This window comes from Pipistrellus hanaki (genome assembly GCF_964339955.1).
Source record: "Pipistrellus hanaki genome assembly, chromosome: 20".
Lineage (NCBI taxonomy): Eukaryota > Metazoa > Chordata > Mammalia > Chiroptera > Vespertilionidae > Pipistrellus > Pipistrellus hanaki.
This window is the reverse complement of record NC_140522.1, coordinates 4,998,587-5,022,418: the sequence shown is the minus strand read 5'-3', so window position 1 is coordinate 5,022,418 and position 23,832 is coordinate 4,998,587. Positions and strand designations below refer to the sequence as shown.

At 53.7% G+C, this 23,832-nt stretch overlaps 1 protein-coding gene across 3 annotated transcripts in view; it reads right to left on the bottom strand.

Annotated features, from left to right (window-relative positions):
* Window positions 1-23,832, bottom strand: part of DUSP10 (dual specificity phosphatase 10) — a 93,851-nt gene that overhangs the window by 12,587 nt on the left and 57,432 nt on the right. Inside the window, exons 1-2 of one of the 3 annotated variants that reach the window (XM_084868911.1) lie at window positions 22,364-22,522; window positions 19,076-19,917 (exon numbers count right to left, since the gene is read on the bottom strand). In XM_084868911.1, coding sequence (XP_084725037.1) covers window positions 19,076-19,874 — 799 coding nt within the window. In that variant the 5' untranslated portion in view covers window positions 19,875-19,917; window positions 22,364-22,522. Of the gene's footprint in view, window positions 1-19,075; window positions 19,918-22,048; window positions 22,166-22,363; window positions 22,523-23,832 lie in introns of those variants that run through there. The other 2 variants (XM_084868913.1, XM_084868912.1) reach the window with 2 other exon arrangements.

The window sequence follows — 23,832 nt, the reverse complement described above, 5'->3', positions numbered from 1 at the left end:
CTAATTCCTACTGTAACACCTTGGCTGCCCTCACTGCCCAAAAAACCTGGCGGGCAGGATCAGACTCCCCTGGGGGCTGCATGTGGCCCGCGGGCCGTAGTTTGAAGACCCCTGGTAGAGATTCTCCTCTGAGAACTGTATTCAGAAGGAAGCAGGAACCGAGGCACCGAGCAGCAGGAGCTTAAAGACCTCCCAGAGATAGCAGCTCCTCCTTCCCCAGTGCACCCCGACTTTCCCAGTCAGGGGACCCCTCAAGGGCACGCATGCCTGGATCATGGCTTTTCCAGGAAAGGAGCGAGCACAGAGGGATTTATCTCATTTTGTTAATCTTTAAATTTCCTAAATACCGTTCGCATCCATGGCTCTCTCGTATTAGTTTCAGGTTACAGCACAGTTGTTAGACCATCATATAGGGCTTTTAAAAAATATACTGACTTCAGAGAGGAAGGGAGATGAAAACATCGTGATGAGAGAGAATCACTGATCAGCTGCCTCCCGCACGCCCCGCACTTGGGATCGAGCCCGCAACCCGGGCATGTGCCCTGCCCGGGAATCGAACCGTGTCCTCCTGGTTCACAGGTCAAAGCTCAACCACTGAGCCACCCCAGGCCAGGCAGACAGAGTGTCTGCGACAACACTGCTCCCCTCCCTTCCCTGTCTGTTCTCAGAGTCCTCCCCAGGCTGACCACATTAGGCACCAACTGCTTGTAGTTATCCGAGCAAATAGTTACCAGGCCTGAGCAGCAACTCTGGGCGATGCATTTCCAACCCTTATCTCAGAATGAGCTTCTCTGCCGAAACGAGTCTGGGCAGCACGTGGGCGCCGAGTGGCAAAGAACACCCAGCCCCTAAAGAGAAACACACACCTATCCCCTAAAGAGATTATGTACACCCAGACCCTAAAGAGATATACACACCCAGCCCCTAAAGAGAAACACACACCCAGCCCCTAAAGAGATTATGTACACCCAGCCCCGAAAGAGAGATACACACACCCAGCCCCTAAAAAGATTATGTACACCCAGCCCCTAAAGAGATTATACACACCCAGCCCCGAAAGAGATTATGTACACCCAGCCCCTAAAGAGAGATACACACCCAGCCCCTAAAGAGAGATACACACACCTATCCCCTAGAGAGATTATACACATCCAGCCCCTAAAGACATTATATACACCCAGCCCCTAAATAGAAACACACCTATCCCCTATAGAGAAATAGTAGTACAAGCAATGGGAAAGATTTTAAAGGAAGGAAAATGGGTGCCACATCAACTGAACGAAAGACAAATGGAAAACCAAAAAGTCATCAGTAAAATGTTGCTTCAATGGCATGAAAGTCTCTTTTGGACCAAATTGTTTCTGGCTATGAAAAGTGGATTTATTTTGAGAATCCCAAGTCCACAAAATCATGGGTTGATCCAGATCAACCATCAACATCGACTGCAAGGCCAAATCGCTTTGGAAAGAAGACAATGCTCTGCATTTGGTGGGATCAGGAAGGTGTGGTGTATTATGAGCTTCTAAAACCAGGTGAAACCGTTAATACTGATCACTACCGACAACAAATAATCAACTTGAACCACTGTTGATCGTAAAACCACCAGAATGGGCCAGAAGACACAGCAAAGTAATTTTGCTTCATGATGACACACCATCACACACTTCAAAACCAGTTAAAGATCTTGCCTGGGAAGTATAAACCCACCCACCGTACGTATTCACCAGACCTTACTCCAGAACACCACTTGTTCTGATGGATGGCACATGAGCCTTCTGAGCAGCACTTCAAAACATACAAAGAAGTGGAAAATTGGGTCTCTGAATGATTTGCCTCAAAACAAGAAAAGTTCTATTGGGACGGTATCCACAAATTACCTGAAATATGGGGGAAATGTGTAGCTAGTGATGGATGCTTTGAATAAAGCACTTTTGATGTTTCTCTTGAAATTATCATGTTTTCTTTGATTACAAAATCCACATTATTAACCAGTACACCTAGTACACACCCAGCCCCTAAAGAGATACACACCAGCCCCTAAAGAGAAATACACACCAGCCCCTAAAGAGATATACACACCCAGCCCCTGGCCAACCCTGCCCCTGACTGTCCCAACTGGGGGTGGGGGTCGGGCTGGCCGGACCCCACCCATGCACAAATTCTTGCACCGGGCCTCTAAGTCCTTGCAAAATTTACAATATGGTTTCAGCTAGAGTTCTGGTTTTGTGTACTTCTACAACTGCTTTCATTCATGAACTTGTTCAGGGGGCTCTTATTTCTTACCTTTTAAAATATATTGCTCCCTTCTTTGATGGATAAAGATCTTTGTCACACACCCAATGGAAGTAATTTTTCAAACATTCCCGTCTAAATAGTTACCTCAAAAAAGGTGAGCTGAGCAATGATCTCGGAAGGGTGGCATACAAAAATGAAGCTTTCACAGGGTGCCTTCCAGGAATCCCAGCCTGGAAGTGGCTCAGCGGCTCCCCAAGGCAGCGCCTGTGACCCCCCCCCCCGCCCCCCGACTCCTAACACCCCTTTCCCAGCCTCCCCGCCTGAGAGCTGTGACGGGGACCATTCAGGGCACAGTCATTTGCGTACGTTTGACTAACAGGCAGAGCGTCTGGGAGGCCCCCCCACAAGTATGTAAATCTGGCCTGTTCCTTTAAATCTGTTCCCTCGTGTATTTACATTAGAACAGAAAGCACTGCCAGAGGCAACAGCTGATGACACTCATGTAATTTTCCACAAAGACAACAATCAGGCGGCTTTGTGTGGCTTTCCTGAGCAGATGACATTATGTGAGCAGGATCCTGAAGGGGAAGATCTCAGAGTCCTCCCCACTCCTCCCCCGCCCCAGGAACTCCCCCAGGTTTTGCAGAAACCAGTGCCTTCCAGGAAGATCTCTTCAGTGCCCCCTCACCAGGGCCAGCGTGTCCCTCCCTCCCGCTCTCCGATCCTTCCGAGGTATAAGGGAGGAAACGGGATTCGGGAGTTTCTACCTCGAATGCATTTGATGCCCGACCTTCCGAGAGAATCCACAGCGTATCTTTTCACCCTGTCGCTAAAGGGTCCAGGGTGGTTTGGGAAGAGGGGCCAGGCTCCCTTCATTCCCTTCCCGCCCAACACACGGTTCCTGGGGCTGTGAGTGCAGAAAACCCCGCCATCCATCCACCCTCCCTCTCGGGCTCCGACGGGTTTAAGCGAGAACCAAGGACAAGGCAGGGGTCGGCATCATGGGCTTCCACCAGCCACTCCCCGTGCCCGGGGCCAGGGCACGCCGTCCACCTCTGGCCTTGCCTGGCCTCTGTCTCTCTGTCTCTCTCTGTCTCTCTCTCTCTCTGTCTCTCTTTCTCTCTCTCTCTCTCTCACACACACACACACACACACACACACACACACACAGGCCGGCCTGTGGGCATGATTGTCACCGGGGGTTCCTCTGCCTCTCCCTCTTACTAACCAAAATGCCAACGAGAGGAAGTCAACGTGCTCTATGTTCAGGACGGGCTTTGAGGCTCATCAAATGAATGGCTTTTCACTGAGACGCATGCCCACGGACGCACAGGCTGGGCATGCGGAGGGAAGAGGGCTGACGGCCGGCCAAGTTCACGCCCAGGTTCCCGAAAACGTGCAATTCACATTCCCGTCTGCCTCCACATGGAAGCCGGGACCTCCGAGAGCACAGACCCAGCAGCTCCCGGGGAGAACGGCTCACCTCAAACCCTCAGCCCAAGCCTCCGGGTTTCCGTAACGGACACGCCAGCTGCGTTCACATTATGTTTCACTTTTAGAGTCTCTTTCATCTCAGAGCAGGGCCTTCCAGACAGCTGGGGGCCCGAGGGACATCCTGTAGATGTCCCTCCCCTCCCCTCCTTTTCTCTCTCCCTCCCTCCCCACTGGTCAGGGTCCAATGGGAGGAGACGGATGATAAACACATAAGCCTACAAATAAAAGGGTAATAATTAATTACAAGGGCCACGGGGTTCCCTCCAGTTCCTGGGGACTGTGGAAGCGAATTAGATCTTAGTCCAGGGCAGGCCTCGTAAGGGCTGAGAAGGGACTGACTGGTTTGGGGGGAAGGGAAGAGGGGAGGGAGTCCAGGGAACAGATAAGGCCCAGAGAACCACACTATGCCAAAACCTGGGCAAATCCGTCCACTTTCTTTCCCTGACTGCTTTTTTTTAACATCTGCTATGGACTCAGTTATACACTATCCCCGTTCATGTGTTGAATCCCTCAACCCCCCAATGGGATGGTATTTGGAAATGGGGCCTCTGAGAGATGAGGTCATGAGGGTGGGGCCCTTATGATGAGATTAGTGCCCAGAAATCTTGGTGTCTCTCTCCCTACTACCTAAGGACCCTGAGAGAAGGTGGCCATTTGCAAGCCAGGAAGAGAGACCTCATCGGAACCTAACCATGCTGACACCTTAACCCTGGAATTCCAAACTCCAGGACTGTGAGAACTGAGTTTTTGCTGTTGTTCAAGCCACTCAATCTGTGCCATGCTGTTATGGTGGCCCAAGCCAAAGTAGGTAATACCATACCTACGTTTAATTTTGATTCTCAGTATAGCTTACATTCTAAAATAAATAAATAACTAAATAAAAAATAGAAATTATAGTTCTTACTTTCAAGGAATAACACCGAAACCTGTGGACTGCCTGAGAACCTGGCCCCGGGGAACCAACCCAAGTCGGTACCATGTCTTAAAGTCAAGCCAGGACCGGTCCAAGGTCAGGGAATGGGATGCAGTCTAAAGGACCCACAAGCCCATCAGAGACAAGACCATGGAGCCTTCCGGATCCTTAGTTCTACTAGCCAGCTGCAAACCGAGAAGCCCACTCCTTCCCTCAAGACACTTACCTCCTCGCTAGCTATACCCTCCGTAGGAGTCAGCACTGGCCCATGCTCTCTCTGGGCCAAAGGATATTTTAGCCGGAGAATCTGTGTATTTGGAAGGCTACTCCATACGTTCTCTATTCACTAAGATGCTCAATGCTGGTGAACCCATCAAGATGGATTTGGGGAAGTGGGGGGGGGGGGAGCGGGGGGAATCCATGCACTCATACTCGACGGCTGCAGAGGGGAGAATGTTAACAGAAGGAGAGGGCTATAAAACACAAAGCTGTATTTTCCCCCAAGAGCTCAACCGCTCTCCATCATTGTTTAATTCTCTGAAGAGAGCGGGGGGAGCGTTCTTTGCTTTCCGGTGCAGGGGTTTAAACAACGAAGCCCTGCTAAACAAACAAACAAGAGGCGAGCCCAGAAAAAGCTATTCATGAGACGGGCCCACTATACAAAAGGCAAACTGTTGCTTAACCATCCGCCTCCCCCGAGGACCGACATTTATCTTAGACCCCAAATTAAGCACATCACAGCTTCCACAGCAAAAGTATGCTTTCCCAACGGCACCTAAGTGGGGTCCAATTAAATAAATCTCTGGAAATATCAAGAGCGAGCCTCGGGGGAGAGCATATTTCTACTGCGAAACCTTCCCAGTGGGAAATCACGTTCACGGGAGGTCATCTAGAAACACCCATGACAAGGAGAGAGGAGGGAGGGCAAGGAAGCAAAGGGAGGTTGCACGGGGGAAGCCCAGCGGTTGGTTCCATCGCTCAGCTGTGTACAGAGCGCACCGTGAACGATGCCCTGTGCGTCTCAGCTTGCTCTGAGGGAAACCTCCGTGTGTCCAAAAATAACAGCTTTCAGGATGATGTGTTTTTCATCTGACCTGGAGGTCAAAGGGCTGTGGCTTGGGGAACTGAGAGAGCGATAAGGGGAAGGAATCAACGTCAACCCTCAAAACTTGGGCCGTGTTTTTACCGAACCAATGTTTTCAGTTCATAAAACGCGTAGGAACGACTTCCTCAAGTCGCTGAGCTGAATTCTGCATTTGGCAAGAATATTCAGCAAGCCTAAGTATTACCGGTCAACTGCCAGAACGAGCAGGCGTGAGCCCTCCTGGAATAAGGATTCACCCAGCCAGCCGTGCCCAACGTCTCATGCCATCCCATCCCTTGGAAAGGTCATGTCAGCAGGTAGCTTGTCCCCACACCCAGTGGACCACCTTCTGAGATGACGAGGGAAAGAGCCAGAAGGCCAGCACAGCTCTGGGGAGGTGGGCTGTGATTCTACATTGTCAACATGAACTTGAGCTAAGTGGAGGGTCAGCCTGGGACATGCAGAATGGAGAGGTGACCTAGGATGCACCTCACACCTGACACCATTGGCTTTCTCAGACACATCCCTTTGAATCCATGCCTAATGCTGCTCAGGGTGACAGAAGGCCTGACCTCAGGGACTCAGAATGCAGCCCTCTTTCCACGCTAACGTGATATGTGGCTCTACCTCTGTGACCTCTGTGGCCACTTCTCTAACATCCGGGTTGGCATAAACTGCAAGTTTCTCCCAATGCTTGCATTCTACAACGTCGGCACAGCTTGGACAGACCTGACATGGATGAACAACGGTGAGAAGGAGCCCAGATGTTCTAGGGCAGTGGTTGGCAAACCTCGGCTCACGAGCCATATGCGGCTCTTTGGCCCCTTGAGTGTTTAACACCACTTCTTCAAAAATAGACTCACCCAGGCCGAAAACCAACTTTTGTGCATGGGCCACGAAGTTTCAATTGCACTGTATGTGTGTGTGCCCGCGCGTGGAAGAGCCACACTCAAAGGGCCAAAGAGCCGCACGTGGCCCGTGTGCCATGGATTGCCGACCACTGTTGTAGGGTGTGTGAGACCTGGGCGATCTGCTTCTCACCCAGGGCCTTTGCACGTGCTGTCCCCTCTTTCTGGAACTCTCTTCCCCTTATTTCCCACGTGGGTGATGCCGACCTCAGACCAAGTGTCATCTCCTCAGAAAGGTCTTCCCTCACATCCAATTCAGAGCTGCCCTCCCTCAGCTCTCTTTCATTATATCACCAAGTTTCCAAGTTTTATAACCTTCCAAGTGCTCATTACCCTCTGAAACTCCCTGTTTATTTCTTCACTTGTTTATTGTTGTTGTTATTAAAATGTGGACCCCACGGATGCTGAGCTGTGGTTTGTCCTAGAGCCGGATGGGGAACCTCTGTTCTGCCACAGGCCATTTGGATATTTATAAGATCCTTCGCGGGCCGTACACAATTATCCCCTTAAAAATGAGCCTCTGGCCAGATCCGGTTTGGCTCCATGGATAGAGCTTCGGTCTGCAGACTGAAAGGTCCCAGGTTCGATTCTGGTCAAGGGCATGCACCTTGGTTGCAGGCACATCCACAGTAGGGGGTGTGCAAGAGGCAGCTGATCGATGTTTCTCTCGCATCGATGTTTCCAACTCTCTATCCCTCTCTCTTCCTCTCTGTAAAACCTCAATAAAATATAAAGATATATACATTTTTTAAAAAAAAATGAGCCTCCTATATTTGGTCACACATTTAACTAACTCACCTCTAATGCCTTGGCAAGGCCAGACCAAAGGACCTCGCTGTTCTCCTACAGCCCGAGGGCCGGAGGTTCCCCACCCAGGTCCTAGAGGAAATCGAGTGTAATTCCCTGCAGTGGGGTTCAGGCTGCCTCCGCAGTATGATCTTGGCAAGTTGCTTAGCCTTTGTATACCCTCGTTTCCTCATTTGCAAAATGGGGCTAATCATAGTACCAACAGGCAACAATAGAGTTATTGTGTGAACTTAATGAGCTAATACTGGTAGTTATTAATAGAAATGGAAAGTATTCACTGGTTAGCACCCAGAGCAACACAGTGAGTCCTCATGTAACACTGTTGATAGGTTCGGTGACCTTAAGCAAAACAACATATCACAAAACCGACTTCACCGGAGGCTAACGGATATACACGAGAATTCTGTCCCAGTGGCATCCCATCCATGTTATCACAAAACGACATTGAACAAGGCGACGTTATTCCAGAACCTGTGTACATGATTTGTATAGCAGCTTTGTACAGATGTGTGTGTGTGTGTGTGTGTGTGAATCTGGTAGCAAAGGGGTGCCAGTGCATATGTACGTCACCACCATTCGTGTGGTCCTGTCTAAGGGAAGGGACCCCAAGAGTTGCAGGCTGGATTATTAGTGAAATATTGTACTAATACTTTTTTATCAAAGTCTCTGAGACCCAGTGTGCCTTGTGCACTTGCAGCACATCCCCGTGTGGAAGCGCTCTGTTTCCAGTGCTCAGCAACCATGTGGGACTCACGGCTACCACCCTGGACAGTGAGGATGGAGACAACTGTGTCATCCCCATTAAATGAGTTAATACCCAGTGCCATTTCATTCCCATGTTACAAGTGTCAAATAAGATGTGTGTGTGTGTGTGTGCGCGCGTGTGCGTGTGCGTGTGCGTGTGTGTGTGCGCGTGCACATGTAGAAGCAGTGACCAATGCCCACAACAATCTAAGGGACAGTAAGCTACCAAATAGCGGTCAACTCCCATCCAACATCAACAGCCCCTCTCCTCTCAGGAAAAGACACTTCAACGGGGAGCAGAGGCCCTCTGAGGGATTTCCCAGAGCGGGCTCTCTTCTCCCCACCCTCCACATCTTCCTGATACACATTAATGCCAGCAAAATCAAGGCACCATGCACAATAGCTGGCAGTGTCTTCCCTTAGAGCACCGTGCAGCCAGATGGGGAAGCCTGGGGGCTCTGAATGGCTGAGGCGTGGGGAGGAAGAAAACGCGTAGGGAGGAGCTTGGCCCACTGAGCCCCTGAGCATCCCCTGCTGACCCTCCGGGGCCACCATCCAGACTCACTGCCTAGCCACCAGCTAGTGCACCAAGCCAATGACTCTCCTCTCCACTCCCTGGGAAAAGCTTTGCATTGTAAATCCAGGAAAATGTCCAGTCGCCAGCAGGAGATTGATTTCAAGGTAATTATCCAGGCAGCTTTGTGGCGTCTGAGTCTCAGTCCTCCAAGCATTCTCCAAGCCCCCTCAAGTGGTGCAGACACTAACAGGAAAGCTCTGTCTCTTCTATGGGCAAGGCCGTGCTCAGCTTCCCCCAACTTGTGTGAGCGAGAGCGGCCCATCACGCTGTCTTTCATTCAAGTCTTTCATTCTCAGTGGAGTGGGGTGCGCTGCCTCGGCCCCCTCCAGGCAGGAAAGAAGGGGCTCACCCTCAGAGGGAAGGCGGGGGAGGAGGTTGGGTGAGAAGAGATCAACCAATGAACTTGTATACGTATACACACACACACACACACACACACACACACACACACTGAGCGGCCAGATTATGGTGATCTCTGTACGCATAATAATCTGGCCACTCAGTGTGTGTGTGTGTGTGTGTGTGTGTGTGTGTGTGTGTGTGTGTGTGTGTACACACACTTTGAAAGGGACATCACAGCAAAAGGAAGTGATATATATAAATTCGTGCATAGGTGGAGTCTGGCCAGCCTGGCCATTGGGAGGGGACATGGGCAATTGGCTGGCCTGCCTGCTGGTCGAACTCCTGGTCAAGGGGACAATTTGTATATTAGCCTTTTATTATATAGGATTATTATTATATTGGATATACACTGAGTGGCCTGATTATTATGCATTCAGAGATCATAAATAATCTGGCCACTCAGTGTGTGTGTATGTGTGTGTGTGTGTGTGTATAAATTTATATATATATATATAAATGTCATAACCAGTGGACACAGACAATGGGGTGGTGAGGGTGGGGGGTGAGCAGGAGCAGGCCTGAAGAGGTTAATGGAGTGGGGGAAGGAGGACCTATGAAATACTTTCAACAATAAAGATTAAAAAAAAAAAAAAAAAAAAAAAAGCAAGAGGTTCACCTAATAAGGGCAGACGCGTGCATTTTTACGTAATAAGTAAGATTAATTATAATGAATTCAACCCAGTTCGTCCACTCTATCAGGGAAGACAAGCTAATTATCCGGCGGAGAATTAGCACCTATTTAAAGGGCCTTTTTCCTCAATTTAGCCAAAGGGACTCCTGGGAATTGTCTCTCCACCCTGAGACACTTCTGACTGTGTTTGCTTCAGCACCCCGATGTCAGCATTGCCCCGAAACCCAGGACTTAGAAAAGCGGGGGGGGGGGAGAGACACAGCACCTCCCGGGCCACTTCCTTCTGCTGCGATGTCCCTTTCAAAGCGTCCCTGGACAGTGAGTGTCAACAGGAGTGACTCATACTTTCAGCACGAGCACCATTGGCTCTCTCAGCAGCTTCTGCTTTTTAATATATTTTTTATTAATTTTTTAGAGAGAGGAAGAGAGAGGGATAGAGAGTTAGAAACATCGATGAGAGAGAATCATCGACCAGCTGCCTCTTGCAGACCCCCTACTGGGGATGTGCCCGCCACCAAGGTACAGGCCTTTGACCGGAATGGAACCTGTGACCCTTCAGTCCACAGGCCGACGCTCTTATCCACTGAGCCAAACCGGTTCCAGCAGCTTCTGCTTTCAATGGGCCTCCACACTTCCCACTCTGCCCAGACTGACAACACGCCCCTCTGGGAGTCCATGAGCGAAAGCCTGTGACCAAGGATGGAGACTTCTCCTGACCTTCTCCTGAGACCAGTCACGTCAATAGGCAGTCGGCCCTTGTGTTCTGAAGGGAGCGGCAGGAATAAAAAGTAAAGAAAATCGGGGGCTGGCGAAGGTTGGGGGGAGGCGGCGGCGGCCGATTCTAAGCAAGGCTACTCCCTCTAAGAGGCTTCTCCCACACGCTCAGAGATGCAGAATTCATCTCAGCCTCATTCACAGGCAATGCGGTGCAGTAAGACGGGACGCCTCCATAGAAGCAGGCGTGGTCCAACGCTCAACCATGACAATACAGGAAGCCGAAGCACAGGCGACGAAGAGTGAAACTGGGTTTCAGTTTCTAGATGAGACATCCACAGGCGATGCACATATATGGGTAAAGAATGGAGAGGCCGTGTGAAAATGAAACCGCGGCAGGCAGGGGGATTTGTATACCATCTGGGTTCTTTCTAAAACTTTCCTTAATATCCCAGCAACGGGTAGACGATGGAGTCTTTGCTCAGCCTTCCTTTGATAAGATCTCCTTACACAGAAACGGCACATAATTTTCCAGGATGACCCTGATTCAGAAAAAGTACGGGGATGCAGTCATCTATCCACCCCTAGAGAAACACCGGGTTTTTCCAAACCTTGAAACAAAACAGCCCACCAAGTATCGAAGAGTTGGATAGAGCGTCGGCCTGCAGACTGAAGGGTCCCAGGTTCGATTCCCACCTGCATTGCCCCAGTGGCGATGTCAATTCATCACACGGAATTTCATCACCCATCTCTCTCTTGGATATAGTAGCTGCTGATACATTACTATGGTAGGTACTTGATATTACAATTATGGTAAATTTTTCGTCAAGGTTAGCTGTTGAAGGTCTAGCACTGGTACGCTTGTTATCTCATTTAATCCTCAGTTGGATCCCAAGAGAAAAGTGCCACTACCCTCCCATTTCATGGATAAGAAAACTGAGGCCCAGCAAGTTTCCTCTGCTCAGAGTGGCAGAGTCAGAATTCCAGCTCGGCAGTCTGGCTCTGGGGCCTGTGCCGCTCACCTCCGTCCTATACTCCCTTTGCTAGAAAAAGAGAGAAATTCTTGCCGAGCCCGGTTTGGCTCAGTGGATAGGGCATCGGCCTGCGGACTGAAGGATACCAGGTTCGATTCCGGTCAATGGCATGTACCTTGGGTGCGGGCACATCCCCTGTAGGGGGTGTGCAAGAGGCAGCTGCTCGATGATTCTCTCATTGATGTTTCTAACTCTCTATCCCTCCCTCTTCAAAACAAAATCAATAAAATATTTTTTTTAAAAAGAGAGAGAAATGCTTAATAGGAAGGCTGTGTGCAAACGCCAAGCAGCAGCTGCCTCGCTGAGAAGTCCCTCGCCTCATGAGCTCGCTGCGAAGGGAAACGAAGAGAAAACACGGAGTGACCTGGCCACCACGTGGCCCCACGGGAATGGCTTGTTCAATAGCCACTTGGACAGGAGCCAAAAAAGGGCTGGACGCCCACTGGGACTTTCAGAAAATGACTGGACTGGGAGTTGGGAAACAGCTCTTATGCCAGCTGAGCTACCAGCTGAGCTACCAGCTTCCTCTATGCCCTCAGGCGAGGCATCCGTTTCCCTGTCTATAAAATAGCCCGGCCAGTGTGGCTCGGTGGTTGAGCACGGACCCATGAACCAAGAGGCCACTGGTTGGATTCCCAGTCAGGGCACATGCCTGGGTTGCGGACTTGATTCCCAGTAGGGGGCGTGCAGGAGGCAGCTGGTCAATATTTCTCATCCATGTTTCTGTCTCTCTCTCCCTCTCCCTTTCCCTTCTTCTCTCTCTAAAACTCAATAAAACATATTTAAAAAATTTTTTTATTTGCATGCTGCCCATTAGATGCTGTTATCCATAGATAATAACACACACACACACACACACACACACACACACACACACACAGGAATCTATCGACTTGGCAAGACCTATGTTAGCACTAAGGACCAAGACTCTAAAACGAATGATGCATGTGACCTTGAACTTCCCTAGGCCCCATGTCTGTAGCAACATAACGAGAAGACGGGACGAGACCAGTGGCTCTGACTGTGCCGGGCTCAGAACCACCTGGGAGCTTTAGCTCACCTGATGCACAGGTGTGGCCCCCAGACCCATTTAATCAGAATCTCGAGGTGGCCACTGAGCATCGAAGGGTTAAGTGGTCCCAGTTGATGCCAATGAGAGCCTGTGTGAAAACTATTGGGCTAGGCCAGTGGTCGGCAAACTCATTAGCCCACAGAGCCAAATATCAACACTACAGCGGCTGAAATTTCTTTGGAGAGCCAACTTTTTAAAACTTAAACTTCTTCTAACGACACTTCTTCAACATAGACTCGCCCAGGCCGTGGAATTTTGTGGAAGAGCCACACTCAAGGGGCCAAAGAGCCGCATGTGGCTCGGGAGCCGCGGTTTGCTGACCACGGGGCTAGGGGGCCTCTCAGCTTCCTTCTCCTTCCCCAAACGGGGCTTCTTGAGCTCGAAAAGATGAAATTAGAACGTCTACCTCCGTGGGTAGTGTATCCTCATCTGCCCACTTGAGATAAACTGCCAGTGCTCTGCGGACTGGGGCATGTTTAGGCCCAAATCTCGGCCCAGCAGCGCTGGGAGGGGGGCTCTGGCTGCTCATGACCATGACCCTTGGAAGCAGGGGGTCCTGTGGGCCTGTGAGCCACAGACTGTGGCTCAAGGCTCTTCTGCTCCCGACCCTGCTTTTGCGAATCAATGATCGTTCGCGGCCACTGCCAGGAGAGGCCTCTCCCCGACCAGCCAGAGGGCTCACTGGTGGGAACTGGTGCGGCCATGTGGTCCACACTTAGCATGCTCCAACCGTGCTGCCCCGAGAGCAATGGCCACACCGGCCCGAAGCCACACCCTCCATGTCCTGTGAGAGGTTTGGAAAAGGACGGGAGGGGGTGGGAGGGGGGCGCTGGGAGCAGGGCCCGGGGGCCTGAGCTCTGGAGAGCTCTGTGCCAGATCTCAGTTTGTCCTGGGATGTTGAGATGACCCCCATTTTACAATGGGGACCAAACTGGGAGTCTGAGGGGCCACCTGAGCTGCCTGAGGACACCTCTGGTCAAGGGTGGAATAGCCTAGAAGCGGAGCCAGGTGTCAGGAAGCTAAACTCCTCTCCGCTGTGCACCAGCGTATGAGGAGCAGCGGGAGTGAGGGCAGCGAAGGGGGAGAAGGGGGGAGAGAGAGGGAGAGGGAGAGGCAGAGAGAGAGCTCACCTCTCTCTTCACTGACATTGTAATTAAGAAGGAGGGCAATGTGTCCAGGAGCTCAGAGAGGACAGAGGTAACCGCGGACCAGCTCAGGGGACAGGTTTAGGAGAAGACCAGGCCTGTCCATGACTTCACCCACGATCTCCTTCCCATCCCAAAGCTTCCAGAACTTTCCACGGGGAGGGAGCTGCCCCTCCTCCCACCTCCCCTTTTATAGTCAGACTACAATCCTGACTCCAAAAATAAACCGGCCTTAAGGGGGTGGGGGGTGGGGGGGCAGAAAAAGCAAAGCTTAAGAGTTTTCTGCTTTCACGACTGAGTTATGGGGTGTTACGCGCACAGATGTCTCATTGCATTCTTACAAACCCCCCTCCACATGCATAATTCCAGGGGAGGCCCGAACTACTCTGGCCTCTTGACCCAACATGTTTTTGTAATTGCTTGGCACTCCAACTGTAGGCTACTTAAATTAGGGGCCAGTCACCAGGTTATTTTTAGCCGACAGCCATACACACACACACACACACACACACACACACACACACAGGCTGCTGTACCTAGCCTGTTAGCTGTACTCCTTCGGAAAAGGAGCCAAAACTCCCGATTTTACTGGCACCATCATTCCTGTTCAACCAGCAGCACTGATACTAAGCGGCATGTTTGAGTCGTTACCATGAGGCACTACTTACACACTCTGCAGGCTTTAGTTCCTTGTGTGCCTAACTACCACTATGAGATAGCTACTGGGCCCAGCAAGGGCGGGACGGGGGGAGGTAAGGGGGTGAAAATCGGAGGCAAAGGCAGGGTGAGAGGAGGAGAGCAAGACCAGAACTCAGCTGGACCAGATCCCAGGCCCGGCCTGAATTTCCCCTCTGCTACAGGGCTCATGTTAGCCACGTTCAGGTGTTAATCAGAGGTTCCGAATGACGACGGTGCGTTTGTGAATCGAGAAATCTCCTCATAACACCTCCGAGAGACAAGAGGAAATTGTGTATTCCCCCCACAAAACACAGCAGAGAGAGAAGGAAAAGGCTCCCAGGGCTTCTGACTTCTGAGCACAGCCTCTGGATCTTTCTATCCCACTCACATTGCCCACAGGTTTACCTCAGAATCCTTGCTGACTCCGGGCAAACCTGCAATCCATGTTGCTCATTAGGAGGGAGGGCGGGAAGGTTTACAGTGTGAGGGTCTAACCCCCTGGGACAGTGGTCGGCAAACTCATCAGTCCACGGAGCCAAACATCAACAGCTAAACGATTGACATTTCTTTGGAGAGCCAAATGTTTTAAACTTAAACTTCTTCCAACGCCACTTCTTCAACATAGACTCGCCCAGGCCGTGGCATTTTGTGGAAGAGCCACACTCGAGGGGCCAGAGAGCCGCCTGTGGCTCGGGAGCCGCACTTTGCCGACCACAGCCCCATGTTATCCAAATCTTCTCTAGGGAACAGGCTCCTGAGGTAACTCCCTGTCCTCCCTCTGCTCCCCAATAAACGCCTCTGAGTCAGTCTTTGTTTTGTGACAGCGCAGAGCAAGTACAGGCATGGACCTTGACATAGCTGAGTAGAGCGGGGAGCCCTGGACCCCCATTACCACCTAGAGCCCTCCCTCCAGCCCCCCAAAGAAGGAGGGCTGCTTCTCCATAACCCTGACCACCTGGCCGTCACAGCAGAAGTTACGAGTTTGCGAAAATTCTCCAAAACGGTCACATGACGCTGCAATATTGAGTAAAAATGTTGTCCATGCTCTACTATAAAATATCCCAGCCTTTTTAATTTTTAAACATCAGCTTTAAACATAAAACGTGTTTAGATACATTAAAATACTGTCTGCTCTATAAATGTTTTCAATTAAAAAAAAAAAAGAGAAGGCAAATAGGGAAGATACCGTAGTACTCATTGAAATCTGGTGACAGGCATATGGGCGCTCGATCCACACTTTCCTACTTTTCTCTACATTTGAAATTTCTTGTAGTAAACATTTTAAAGGCGTAGACCGTTTTTAAGGAGGTGGGGATGCCTCTTGAGGTCAATGACAAATTATTTCCCTGAACCCAACCTCGGGAGCCTGACAAGCATCACAGCGGTGATGGTAGGTAGCCCTCATCCGGGGATTGTCTAGCCTTCTGATTCCTTAATGCTAGAAATCACATTCAACATCCCGTTTGGGTAAAAACAGATTCTAATTCGTTCCAAGAGTTTGCAAATCCCTCAATCTCTCTCCGTTTCTCGGGGCTGGGCGGAAGTGCAGGTCTGAGGCCGTGTTTTCTGTGGAAGCTGAGACTCAGCCATGGATTCGGACGCGGGCCACGCCGGGGAGGGGACTGTAAGTGAGGACAGCAACTTAATCTCAGGGGCTCCGGCGCTGATCGCCTGCTTCCCGGCCTGACACAGCATTACTAAAACGGTCCCCGGGCCGGCAGTACCAAACATGGAGAACGTGGCATTGAGCAGGGGACAGGACACTTGGCCAGGGAGGGTAGCAACCAGTGTTTACAAACACACACCCGGGCAGCAGGTGGGCCGGCCATAAATTACCCGGGAGGCTGTTACTGAAATCTCTGAAAATACATTCAGGAGGCCTCAGAAATGTCTACTCTTGGAGAGTCTCCCTCCCACCCATCACCATAGCTTCCCTGCAAAACTCAACTCATTCCCAAAATGGTACCACGGCCGCGCTTGCTAAAATAAAACCTCCCATCAGCCAGGGGCTGGAATTAGGAAAAAGAACCCTCAGCAGGGAGGGAGGCCAGGCCAGCATGGTCTGCTGGACCCACACAAGAGCCTGGTCTGAGGAGGTGCTGGCCATGCCTTCTGAGGGATGCCCACCCCATTCCCTCGCTCCACGGTGCGCTGGCATCATTAGCCTTTGGTTTGCCCAGGTGAGAGGGCAGCGAGGGGCATCCTGGGGAATTGCTCTCCCTTCTTTACCATCTTGGTCCACATTGTAGGAGAGACCAAAAGGATAATGACGATGATAATAAATAAGAGTAGATTCTAGACCCTTCTGCTCCTGAACTACAGATTTTTTTTTTTTTTCCCCAAGCAAATTCCCAGAAAATGGAAGAAAAAGCGCCCCCAAAGTTCCAGATAGTCCAACCTCTACCACCAGCACCTCTTCCAGGTCCACCGCCGCCGTGTCTCACCAACCCGCAAATGAGGAGCCCTCGCGGCGGCCGCCCAGGGCGCCCAGTGGTGAGGTCAGCAGCATGTCCGGCCCCGCCCATGGAGCCACTCTCCCTCCCTGACACGGAGGAACAACCCCGGCGGCTGGAGTCCCAGCGGCATCCACAGGAGCGGGGGAGGAACCCCACTTCCATGGGTAGCACCCAGGAGACTCCTTTCTCAGCGATTGACAAGACACCCCCATAGACACGGCCAGAAAAGAAGTGGGGGGGGGGGGGATCTACAACTCCTCCAGCCAACCTCAAGTCCAAGTCCGGGGTCCGCTGAGGGTATATTGTTCGATGCCTATCCTCGGAGTCTGCAGACACACAAGGCCTGCTTTTTTCTCAACATCGACTCTGCATGAGCAGAGAGACAACCATTAAGTCCATCGACTCCCCACTCTGTCTGCTCCCCAAGACAAACGATCACCAATGGGAGAAATGTGTAGGTTGTAGTTTCTCAAAAAAAAAAAAAAAAAAGATAAGCCAAGCCAAGATCATGGTCAGAAAGCACTAGCTGATCACCTTACTGGGAATCCCTCAACGCCAACCAAACAAGAATATAAAGCCACACCATACAGAGGAAATCTGAACATTCCTGTAAACCCAAGAAAACCAAGGAAGGACAACAACAAAAATGACTAGTTGCTGCCAGAGCCCATGACAAAGGGGTAGTTGTGACTTTGTGGTAGTTGGCTCCAGGGAGGGGGCATCGGAGGAAGGCGGGCAGGCGGGTTATATCAGAGGAACTCAGAACCACATTTCCAAGAATGGGCCTTAGCCAAAGGCAGACTGCATCGCCGAGAAGACCAGAAAGGGCATGGCGGGGCTGCCTTCACAGAGACACAACGACTCACTTGCTCCCCTCAACGGCCTGTTGCCATCGAAACATGTAAGAAGCTCAGAGGGACCCTTTGGTCAACACAGTTCCGGAGGCCAGCGGGCGCTATGGCCTAGACTGAGCACCGTGGCTCAGACATAAGAGAAGAAAGAAGATGATGATCTCTCAGAGCCACCACCACCGGACAGAAGACACTGAAGACCAAGCATGAGGTGCGGTGCCCCCAAAGGATGGTATCTTGGGGGCCAAGAGGCAAGAAGGACAAAGGGGTCGAGGGTGGCCCCATTTGGTTACGCAACACGGGGTAGAAGGAGCTCAGAGAATAGTGGGCAATGAATCCCTCCTGCCGGAACTCAGCCACCACGACCTCCGAGCTCTTCTGCATGGAACATACTGAGGCGAGTGACCAGCGCCCCATCTTGGGGGGGAGCCATGATGCCAACGATTGTAGGGTGCACCCTGAGGAAACAGTGGGGTGGGGAGTAGCTCACGACTCTGTCCCTTAGAGCCACGGCCGAGGAACAGATGTTTCTGATGAACTTATACTGTGGGGCTACGTACTAAGGGTCTCTGGCCCCTCTCTATGTCACTTTATAAACCACCTAAAACCCAAGCTGACGGGAGAGGTGAAAACGAGGCAGACTTTCCCACAAAAAAGAACGGGTACCTGTGAGTTTCCACCTCCATCCCACCAACCTGTGTGAAGCCTGAGAGACAGTAACTTTCCAGCGAGTGATTGACTGGCCGAGAGCTACCAGACCAGGCGGGACCTGAGCCACCCTCTGGGGCACATGTGTCAAACACAAGGCCCGCGGGCCAAATCCAGCCCGCCAGGCCTTGCAATGTGGCCCGCACCGCGCTGTCATCACTGCACTCCGCTGTCAGTTTATGACATTGTCAGTTTATGACTGTTCAGTAAACCATTCGGCCTGCGATTTAGGCTGGATTTTAGATTTTGGCCCCTTCTCTGATTGAGTTTGACACCCCTACAAGCCCCTCTGGGGGGAAAGACGGGGGGTGGGGTGGGGGTTTGGAGAGTCTCAGAGAGGTGACACGGCTTGCACCATGCAAATCAGAAGGGGGAAGCAAGACCAGAACCCAAATCTCCTGGCTTCAGGTTCAATGCTACCGGGTTCCTCTCACCACCCCACAACAACTCATTCAGAAAGGGCACCGGAGGGCAGACACGAGAGGGACGTCTATTCTGGTCTTTGCGGGTATAGGCAGGGTGGGGAGAGTGCTGGTACCTCGGAGGGGAAACCCCCAGTGACCCCAGGCGAATCGGGGGTACGCCGACGCCGCCGACACCGGGGACGGGAGCATTCCGTTACCTTTCAACACCAGAGGCTCTTTGCCTTCTCTCTTCAGCGACTCGAGGACGATGTGGAGGGGCTGGGACGGCATCACCCGGCTGGGCTCGTTGGTGTTCTCGTCGTAAACGATGATCTCTTTGGAGAAGATCCTCTTGAAAGAGTCCTTGCCTTCCCTGCAGGAAATCAAGTCCAGCACGGTGATCTTGCCCTGCTGGAGCCTCCGCCGGCTGATCTTGTCGGCGCAGTTAATGTGGACGGCTCCCTGGATGTGGCTCTTGTTGTACTCCAGGAAGGGCCTGCAGTCGATGATGACGGGGCCCTGGCTGGCCAGGTGGCTCTTGCTGCCCTTGGTCATCTTCTTGGCCAGGTCGTTGGGGTAGATGATCTTGATGCTGGCCAGCTGCTTGGGAGTCCCCGCCGCGGGGCTGCCCACCACCCCGCCCGCCGGACTCAGAGGGCCTGCGTTCTCATTGTTGTTGACCATCTGGGTGGCCGGGCAGGCGATGGCAGCGTGGGCTGGGGGCTGAGTGTCCTTGTCGTAGGCTGCCACAGTGCAGCAGCTGGCACTGCTGCATCCACAATTGAGGGAGCGGGCAGAGCCGCTGGATGAGGGCATATACGTCAGGTTCGCAGCCTTGAGGGACACGACGGTGGCGGTGGCGGTGGCGGCGGCGGCGATGACGGGAGGGTGGTGGCTGTGGCCGCCCGGGGCGGCGGGGCCAAGGTAGCTAGCGTCTAGACAGAGGTTGAGATCCTGAGGCCGGACGGGCCTGGACAGTGCCACTACTACCCTGTCGTCTAAAGGAGACGGAGGCATGAGGAGGCTGAACGCTGGCGATTCAAGAAGAACTCAAGACAGTCTGTAAAGGAGGGCAGGGGAGAGAGAGAGAGAAAGAAAGAATCAAGTCACGTGACACACAAGGCAGCCGCTAGGAGAAGCAGCTCGCTGCATCCCTCTGAGCAGAGTGGTCTTGGATCACCTTTTCTCACGCTTCTCCTGAACCTGGAGACTCGTGGGCACGGGGTTCAAAGAGGATGCCAACCTGAGCGCGCCCACCTATCTGGTCCCTGAGCCCCGAGGTTACATGCATTGTCCAGGCACACGCTGATCTCTCTCGGACCTACACGGATGATGTTCACCCTCAGAAAAGGCACAAGCACAGAGATACGAAACTCTGAGACAGAAAGGAAGGCTCTGAGGAGGTCTCCATCCCAGGCCTTGTCTCCCGGGCAGCCCCTCTAGCGCAATTATCCGAGGAATACCCACTGGGCCACCCGGGCATACTCTCCACGTCACTCCCTGCCCGCTGCCAAGGCGGGGGAATGGCCCCGCACACGGGCAGGGCTCACAGAAACATACAGCCAGCGGCTAAATATACAGCGGGGGGCGGCTGGCAACTTTCTGCGCCTCAGAATGAAAGCACCCCCCCTCCCCCAAGTGCGTCTGTCTCTTTAGCCGGGAGCTCTTCTCGCCTTCCATTCCGCTGAGCCCTCTGCAAAGCACTCACAGCCCTATGCACTGAAGCCCGGTGCTGCCTCCGAGCCTGCTCATCAGTCTGCGTTTCCCCTTTCATTGCAAACCGGTGTCCAAAGAGGGAGCCTCTGGCCAAGGAGCCAGGCAGGTCTGGAAACCCCAGCCCTGGGCAGATCCATCCCTCTTTGCTCCCTCGCTACCCTCCACCCCACCTCCCACCCCCTACGCTCGCCTTTAGGGCTTTTAGGGAAAGGACCGCTTGCTTTAACTTCATTTCCCCCAAAGGCACGGACTGTGCATCCTAGGGCTGCTCTGGGCGGGAGGTGGGCGCTGGGCGTTTAATATTTCAGCCCCACCCAGAGATCCCCCTCTTTGGGGCGATGGATCTCTTAAAGATGACCTCCCAGCTCGCCTGGGGGCAGGGAAGTGCTGCCCACAGGATCGGCCTGGGAAGGGGGCGCAGTTCCTTCCTCCTTGAAGGCACAGGGGCGCCCTCCACCGCCTCCCCACCACCACCCGGCCCTGCTATCAGCCGTGCACACAGCCCAGAGACCGAACCCCGTGCAGGAGTCACTCTGTTGAAAGCAACTTCAAGAGCTATCTGGGGAGATGTCACCATTTCCTGAGAGGAGCCCAAGTGTCACCAGCAGAACCCCTCCTCCCCCCCCCACACACACACATATACACACATACACACGCATGCACACGCACACGGGCACGCAGGCACCCCACCCGCAGGTCCCTGGCCACTCAGGTTCCTCCCCCCAGCTCTGGATGGGAGCAAGGCACCCAACCTCTTCCTTCCCTCCCTCCCTCCTTCCAGCCCCTCTTCCCTCCCTGGCGTAGTATTTTTTTTTTTATTTTTTTTTTTGAAGAGCCAAGTACTATTCCGGAAGCTAGAACTGTTTCCCAGCCGGACCCAGCAGTGCAAGTCTTGGCTATGGTGTCACCTGGCTGGGAGCGTCCTGGGAGGATGGACAGCCCACTTCCCTTGGAGCGGGGGACCCCGGCTGGGCCCCCACCTCCAGGCGGGGTGCGTGAGCGGCACACACACACACACACGCGCACGCACGCACGCACCGAGTGTCTACAGCGCGATCTGCATCCCTGCAGCAGAGGGTCGGGTCAGCTGGGCTTCTGTCTACACACCCGGCCCTGCGAAACCGGCCAGACCGGCCCTGGAAACCTCCGGGAGACCCTGAGCGGCCCGCCTGCCCCCCTCTCCCCTGGGCTGGTCAATAGGCACAGGCTGACATGGGAGAAAAATCAAGAGCTTGGAGGACGCTCTTTCCCCGCTCCTGGGGCACCTAACACCCCCCCCCCCAATCCTCCCATCCTTCCCAACACAGCTCAGCAACGAGCTCCGGGCATTGAAAACTGCAGCAAAGCGTCCCGACAAACCTCTTTTATTTTTCCTTCCCATTTCGTCCAAAATCATCCAAACAGACTGCAGAGCGTGAACGCACCGCGAGGCGCGAGCCAACAACCAACAGCCGGCACCCCCAGATTGAGCTCACCTGCCTGCCCTGGCTCCCCGTGAGCATCGCCACACTCACACACACACACTCATACATTCACACACTCTCACACTCACATTCACATACACACACTCACACACACACACACACAAACACACACACATACACTCACACACACACACTCACACTCACATTCACACACTCACACTCACACGCACTCACACGCACACTTACACGCACATTCACACTCACACACACACACACACACACACACACACTCACACTCACACACACACACACACACACACACACACTCACACGCACACCGGGGCCGCCGCGGGGACTTCCACTCACTTTCATGAAGGAGCGCAGCCCTCCACCATCTGGCTGGCGCCGCCCGCCTCCGTGTTGGGACTCGCGCGACTCAGCCCCCCATTCACTCGGCTTCATTGATCTCCAGCCACAACAACATAGTTACTTTCTCTTTGGCGAGGACCGTACATGTACGGCTCCTGGGGGGGGGAGCGGGGCGGGCCGGGGGCCGACCGACGGCGCGCTGGGCCAATCAGGACCCGGGGAGCGCGGACCGTTACCTCACAGCAGCCCGCAGCCAATGGGCGGCAGGAGGGGGCGTGGCCGGGGCGTGGCCTCTCCGCGCTCCTCCCCCCGCCCGGGCCGCCGCTCCGCCGCTTAGAACGCGGGCGGTGATGTCATTGGCAACCAATCAACGACGTCAGACGGGCCGGCCGGGCCGCGCGGAGCAGCTGCTCTGTATTTACATGTAAACCCGAGCCTTCAGCGGGGCGCGCTTAACCCTTTCGGGGCGGGGGGGGGGCCCCCAGGTGTCAACCGGCTCGGGGTTCACAGCTGGGCTCCACCTGGCTCTGCCCACTGGACGGGATCGCCCTGAGGGGAGGAGTGGGGTCCGCGGGGGACAGACCACCGCGCGGTCTCTCTCTCTGCATCATCCGGTGATACAAGCGCCGGAGTAACTTTCTAAAGGAGAGACATCGGGAGCGATCCCTGTCCCCCAAAAAGGGAAAACGGGGTTCCTGGAGCGGCTCGAGGGGATGCACAGACCCTCACCACCCCAGATTCGGGACGCCGCCGCTGAGCCGCCCGCGCCAGGACCCTCCCGGGGACCCTGGCGAGCGCGCAGCCCCGGGCATCGCCGCGTCTCCGCCCGCGTCCAGGGTTCGGAAGCCACCGGGAGCCGGCGAGGCCCGCCCGGCTCGCCGAGGCCGCAGGGAAGCTTCGGCCGGCCGCCCGCCCGCCCGCAGAGGTCGCTGCCCCTCCGGCTTCCCAAACCGCTGCCCCAGGAGCGCGCGCGGCGGGGGCGCGGCGCCCTCTGGGCCCCGGGCACGCCCCCGGGGGCCTCCTCCGCCTCCTGGCCGGGGCTCGATTCCCCCACCCTGCGGGTCGGTTGGAGGGCTGCTCGGAGGCAGCGGCCTGGGCTCAGGCAGGAAGCTACAGGGGCGCATCCTGGAGCCCTGGCACCGGTGCCAACCGCCTAGGCCGGGCCCGCCACCACCCCCTTCCTCCCCTAGGCCCGGTCACCCCGCAGGGCCCCTGGCAAGCCCAGGACAGCCGCCCTGAGACTCTGCAGGAGCCTTGGCCGCGGAAAGGAGCCTGAACCCGGTGCAAATAACCAGGCTTGCGCCGAAATCTCAGGGAAATGCAGAAAAAGTTGTCTGGCGCTAAGATGCGGAGAGGGACTGCAGAGAGCCTGCATCGCAGAGCCCTGAGGATGCAGGGCCCCCTCCTTGAGCCCATTCCCGCTCAGAGAGCCTGGCAGGGGAAAGAGTGGGTGGGATGCGTCCCTG